The sequence below is a fragment of the Condylura cristata genome, unplaced genomic scaffold (assembly GCF_000260355.1).
Source record: "Condylura cristata isolate star-nosed mole 26May11 unplaced genomic scaffold, ConCri1.0 scaffold00018, whole genome shotgun sequence".
In the NCBI taxonomy this organism is placed as follows: Eukaryota; Metazoa; Chordata; class Mammalia; order Eulipotyphla; family Talpidae; genus Condylura; species Condylura cristata.
The window spans coordinates 41418460-41424309 of NW_004567119.1; the positions used below are offsets into that span (position 1 = coordinate 41418460).

The window sequence follows — 5850 nt, forward strand, 5'->3', positions numbered from 1 at the left end:
TATCAGATGGGTGTGTTCTCAGACACCCTGGGAATATGGCGGCATCTGAAAAGCAGATGATTTGACTCTGACTCCCTCATGGGACGCTGGGGCTCAGTGAGGGCAGCCTTAGCCCGAAGGCAGCTCCTACGCCAGGATAAGGGCAGCCATTCTGGCCTCCTGTTTTGACTCAGTCTGGGGTGCCCTTCCTCCAACCTTGCTCCTCAGTCTTCACACAGTGGCTGAGACGCGCAGAGACCTCCTGGAAGGTCAGCAGCACGTGACTATGAGCAGTGCTCACTAGAAGGTGCTGGTCTCCATGCCGGCTTCCCCGCCCGTGGGCGCCAGGTCTCTCCGGCTCTCCCTGGGCTGGGGCCTCCCGCTGGGGCTGAGGCTGAGGCTGAAGGCAGGTGGGCCGCTGGAGCGCGTGAGCAGCGTGGTGCCCTGGCTCGAGAGGCTGCCGTTGGAGAGCTGCCTGCGCACCCTGGGCCGCACACCCCGGCAACAAGGGCGCGGCCACAGGTGGCTGTTGAAGCCCATGTAGATCCAGGGGTTGCAACAACTGCTGAGGTTCCCCAAAAGCATGGAGATGGTGAAGGCCACGTTGGTTGAGTCTGTGAAGAGAAAAGTCTTAGGATCACAGAGATTCAACAGACCCAGGAGACACTCCAGGAGGAGGAAAAGAACAGAGGAGCTCCCCCCCCCCCGAAAGAGAACAGTTACTCGGGGTTCTACCGTGAGAAAGGGGTGCAATGGGGCTGAACCTGGGGCTCCCAGTCCAGGCTCAGCCCCCACTCATCTCTTCTGTCACCACAGGCAAGGGGACGAACTGAGGTTTGCTCCACATTGAATTTAGAGGCGCAAACTTAACCAGGGACAGGACCCACCCAAATTTGAGACACTTCGCTTCAAAGCCCAGTGGACTAGAATAGGATGTGGCAATTTCTATAAAACATACAAGGAGATGGCCCTCCCTGGTGGTGCAACGGGTTAGGACGCAGCACTGCAAGATAGCCACAGCGGCTTCAGTGCAAGTTTGATCCCCGCCTGCCCCGGAGGTGACCCACATGGCACGGCAGACCTCTCCTGACCCGCCCGCTGCTCCCCTCAGCAGTGTACTTCACTATCTGCCTGTACTGTTTTCCCTTTCTGTCACTGGTGAAGCCTCTCACCGCCCCTGCACCTCTGGCTTGTACCCCAGTTCTGCGTGAATAAATAAATAAATCTTTCCCAAAAATGTTTAAATTAAAATATATATATACAAGGAGATAATGTGATTCTGGACCAATGTCAGGCCCCCCCACCCCCATCCCCATTTACATCCCAGTTGGTGCCTGGGCATCTGTCACCCAGTGTGTAAATACCAGCTGTGCCAGCCAGTGCTGGGGCCATCAGCGCCTGGCAGAACTGTCCACCTCACAGAGCCCAGGGCAGCTTCTCTGCCTGCAGCACAGGGGCAGCCTGGGGGTGAAGGCGTCCATGCAGCCTGTACCAGACTAGTGCTTGTCTGTACTCAGAGATTATTCCCCGCAAGGCAGCACCCTGCAAGGGAAAAATAATTTCTCTCTATGCAGCCCAAATGTGAGAGAGTAAAGATTTGATAAAGTTCCTTCCAGACATAATGTTCCTTCTAAAGACGGGGTAAGGGTGGGGTGGGGGTGAGGATGTCCACACTCCAGGGTAGCGCCATGCACACCCCGGGCCTGAGCACAGTGTGGTGGTGCATACCTCCCTCAGCGGAGTAGTGGGCACCCTCGAGCCCAGGCCTTTCTCGCAGCCAGCCCACACCCACCACTGTTTCAACACACTGAAAGCATCTTCCTCTGCGCATCTCCTGTGGGTCTGCTGACAAGTGTGCCCGCTCGTGGCCCCAGAGAAGGGAAGGTATGTGGTCAGAGCATGCGAGAGGATCCAGGAGTGGTATTGAGAGAAGCTGGAGGCACCTGCAGCTAGACAGGCCTGTCTAGGGTGAGACGTCAGGGTGGCTGGGAGCATCTACAGACAGAGGAGGGACTGTGCTCTGACCTACCCCTAACACCGTCCGAGGGCCCAGAACCCAGGGTCAGACTTGGGAACTTGCTTGGTCCTGGGATAGTCTCATCTTATCTGCTCCATCAATACATCCTTCGGGCCTTAGCTGAGGAGACCCACAAGTTCCTTTGCTTGGCATATCTGTTTGGTTTCCTTTTTTTTTTTTAAAGATTATTTTATTTATGCTCACAGAACCAGGGTACAGGCCAGAGGTGTGGTGGGCAAGATGATTTACCAGAGACAGAGTGGGGAGCATAATAGGCAGGTCGACGAAATACATTGCTAAGGGGAGCAGCGGGCAGGTCAGAAGAGGTCTGGTATGCCATGTGGGTCACCTCCATGGCCGGGGATTGAACTCGTGCCACAGTAGCTTCAGCGAGCTTCATAATGGAGTGCCTTAGCCCATTGCACCACCAGGGAGAGCCCGGGTTTGCTCTTTTAAAGACAACTGTGCAGGTACTGGGCTGAGCCACGAGCAGTCAGCAGGGCTCCACATCTCAGCAGAAGGCAGGCCCCAAGGCCCAGTCACCAGCAGTGCTGTGTCCCAGCAGCAGAAACAGCTGACAGAGGACACAGGGGAAGAGCAGAGACGGCAGGCTCTAACCAGAGGCCCCCGCCCGGGAGCAGAAGCCAGAGGGGGCTGTAAAGGGAACTGTGTGTTCTGGGAAGAACACTTACAGTAACAAATCTCAGCCCAACTAAAAGAACCCCAGAGGGCTTCCTTTTATGTGAAAGAGAGCACTGTGTGTTGGCACAGCTCCCAGGCTCCTTGCTCGGAAGGGCCCCTTGGAAAGTGGTCAGTCAGTCTGCCCAGGTGAGGGGTGTGGATTGAGGGACAGGGACAGATGACAGGCAGCCTGCTCTGGCTGGCGGCAGGCTCCACCCCCGGGGGGTGAATGGCCATCCCACCCCCAGCACCATCACTAGGCTGTGACTAGCTGCAAAACCTTGCATGGTAACGCCTGCCCCACAAAGACTTCGATTCAAGTCCTGACCCCCCCTCTTACCTGTTGAGGCACTATGAACTAGTTGTTTCACCTGAGTCTCAGGTTGCAGAGATACAATAGAGAAGGGTCGCCCCCATGCAGCACAAAGATTGACTGTGCGGGGGGCCCCCAAGGAACCCTCCATCCTTCTAATCTGGGCTGGGCTGGATGGAGGTCCCCATAGCTGGTCGGAAGTAATATGCTCATAGCTTAAAGGGCAGTTTGCAAATAGCCTATCTCCAGGCTACTGTCCAAAAGGTGGTTAAGAAGAGAAACCATGATACTACAAGGTCGTAGGATTTCATCTCGCCAGAAAAGCAAAGCATTTGGCCTGAACATGTCTTGGAACATGATATTAGAAACAAAAGCTCAAGAGAAGTGGACCGAGGGCTGGTGGGAGTGGGCCAGCCACTGACCCACCCCTCAGGAAGAAGCTCCTACGGGCACCTGCTACTCTCACTGTCTGTGCTGAGATAGGCACGTGATGTGAGCGCACACAGTGCCCCCTTGTGGCGTCCCAGCCCATTGCATGTCCCTGCAGTCACATCACTCAGGAGAGTAGGAGCTGATGACACTAACTCCCTTCCCCGCCTCCTCTGGCTTCACCTGGGGTCAACCCACCATCCGGCCGTGTCTAGTGACCGACCACGCTCCACAAAAAGGTGAGAGCAAAGTATCCTGTATCCCTCTTTTTTTAATCTTGTGGAGGAAGTTTTCTCTCCTCCCTCCTTTCAGAACCAGGGTTATGGGTGGGGCTGAGGGGTTAAAGAAAGAGAGGAGGCAGCAGCTGGCTCTGCCCTTGACCTTGACTTTGCTGTTCTTCAGCTGTGTGACCTTGGACAGATGATACTTTCTCTTTCAGCCTCAGCTTCTGCACTAGCAAAAGGAAGGGCTGGCTTAAATTTAGGCTTGCCACGTGCCAGCCGACAGAATTGGAAGGAGGGCAAAGTCACTTCCGGGTGCAGGAGGGGAGCACACCGAGGCAGTTTATGGGTCGCATTCTGGGCTAGATCACTGGAAAATATATTTGGTCACTCTGTGATCCACAGCTACCCTAGCTGGCTGCTGGCCAGCTCTGCCAGTGATTCTGTCTTTAGGACCGTACAGTATTTCTAAACATTTAAATTAGCTACCAAAATTGGAATGTGGTGATTTCACTTAAAAGATAGCACATGGCGGGCCCTCCCTGGAGGTGCCGCTTCAGTGCGAGTTCGATCCCTGGTCCCACAGCTTACCCACATGGCGCAGCAGGGCTCTCCTGACACCCCCGCTGCTCCCCTCAGTGGTGTACTCCATCAGTCTGCCTGTTCTGCTCCCCACTCTTCTGCCTGTTCTGCTCCCCACTCTGTCTGATGAATCTTCTCACCACCCCTACACCTCTGGCCTGCACCCCCACTCTGTATGCATAAATAAATAAATAAATAAATAAATCTTTTTTAAAAGATAGCACATGGCATCAGTAGGCTAGAAGGGAATGGCTATTTCATTGCTTCAAGCCATCTGTCACCTGCCTGGCCCTGGGGAGCACTATGGTGCCACCTGACCCTCCCGCTGGTCTTTCCTGTCTGCTGTCCCCTTTCTCCTCCGTGCCCCAGACTACACACTTGCCTTCATCAGGAGCATTCTTGTCCCACACAGACCACATCTGGACACTGAAGAAGGGTGCCCAGCAGGCAATGTAGGCCAGCACGATGACAAAGGTCATCTTCACAGTGCGGATCTTGGCCCGAGAGATGGTGCTGATGCTGCTGACCCGGGAGGGCAGGCCCTGTGTCCACGCAGCGGGGGCAGCAGCTGAGGGCCTGTCCCATATCCTCCAGCCCCCGCCTTCTACCCTCCAGGCCTGAGTCTTGACTTTGAGGTTCTTGCAGATCTCATGGCAGATGAGGCTGTAGCAGGCAGTGAGCATGGCCACCGGCAGGACAAAGATGGCCACAGTGGTCCAGGTGATGTAGGCACGTGGTCCCCAAGGGAAGCGGAAATCTGCCCAGCAATCCAGTACCCCTGAACCTTGGATCACCTCCCGCAAGGAGAAAATGAAGACTTGAGGGAGGCTGAGAACAGCAGCTAGCAGCCAGGGAACAGCAATGAGCGGGTAGGTGGCCTGGCTGGGCTGCTGCAGGCTGCGCAGGGGGTGGCAAACGGCCAGGTAGCGGTCGAGCGTCATGGCAAGCAGCATGTAGGTGGAGGCGAACATGCTGAGCACCTGCAGGTACTTGACGGCTCTGCAGACGAGGTCAGGGCCCTGGAAGCGGTAGGTGATATCCCACAGCAGCTGGGGCAGCACCTGGAAGAGCGCCACGCCCAGGTCCGTCAGGGCGAGGTGCAGCACAAACAGACGCATGCGGGAGCGCTTGCAGCCCGGCCGGCCCAGCGTCAGCAGCACGGTCATGTTGCCCCCCGTTGCCAGCACGAGGATGGTGGCCAGAACTCCGATCTCCACCTTGGCCAGGTCCTCGTCCCGACCCAGCCAGGGCGTGGTGGCGTTGGGGGCAGAGAGGGTGCCCCTGGGGGTGGGGTGGGTGGCCCATGGTGGCCCAGAATCCATGGTCCAAGCTTGCGAGGAGGGAGAGGGGTGTGCAAATAGAAAGGTTCTGCAGATGGAATGGGGAGAGGAAGGAGAAGGGTGGGGTGACACCAGGAGCCTGGAAATCAGTGGAAATCCTTCCTAGGACAGAGTTAGAGAGGAAGAGGGAGGATGAGATTAGAAAGGAGACCAGGCAGCTGAGATGGCTGGCGGGGGTGGGAGGTGGGGGTCCTGGGAGCCAGGGGAAGGAGGATTAGGGAACTAGGGCAGGAACAATGGAGGAGGCCGTGCAGGGGGAGGTTTCCAGAAGGAGAAAGCTGCCACCAC

General features: G+C 56.3%; 1 protein-coding gene across 1 annotated transcript; it reads right to left on the minus strand.

The window, feature by feature from the left end:
* Positions 1–279: 279 nt before the first annotated feature.
* On the minus strand, positions 280–5619 carry AVPR1B (arginine vasopressin receptor 1B). Its single transcript, XM_004685277.1, has 2 exons — positions 4605–5619; positions 280–593 (listed from the first exon to the last, which is right to left on the minus strand). Exons 1-2 carry the CDS (start codon positions 5542–5544, stop codon positions 280–282), a joined length of 1254 nt encoding a protein of 417 aa, XP_004685334.1. The 5' UTR covers positions 5545–5619.
* Positions 5620–5850: the final 231 nt, after the last annotated feature.

Excerpts from the sequence above, each read along its gene's own strand:
- AVPR1B (XM_004685277.1), bottom strand. The coding sequence starts at position 5,544 with ATGGATTCTGGGCCACCATGGGCCACCCACCCCACCCCCAGGGGCACC. Across the intron at positions 594-4,604 it reads CAAGAATGCTCCTGATGAAG|ACTCAACCAACGTGGCCTTC; the intron begins GCAAGTGTGTAG and ends TTCTCTTCACAG.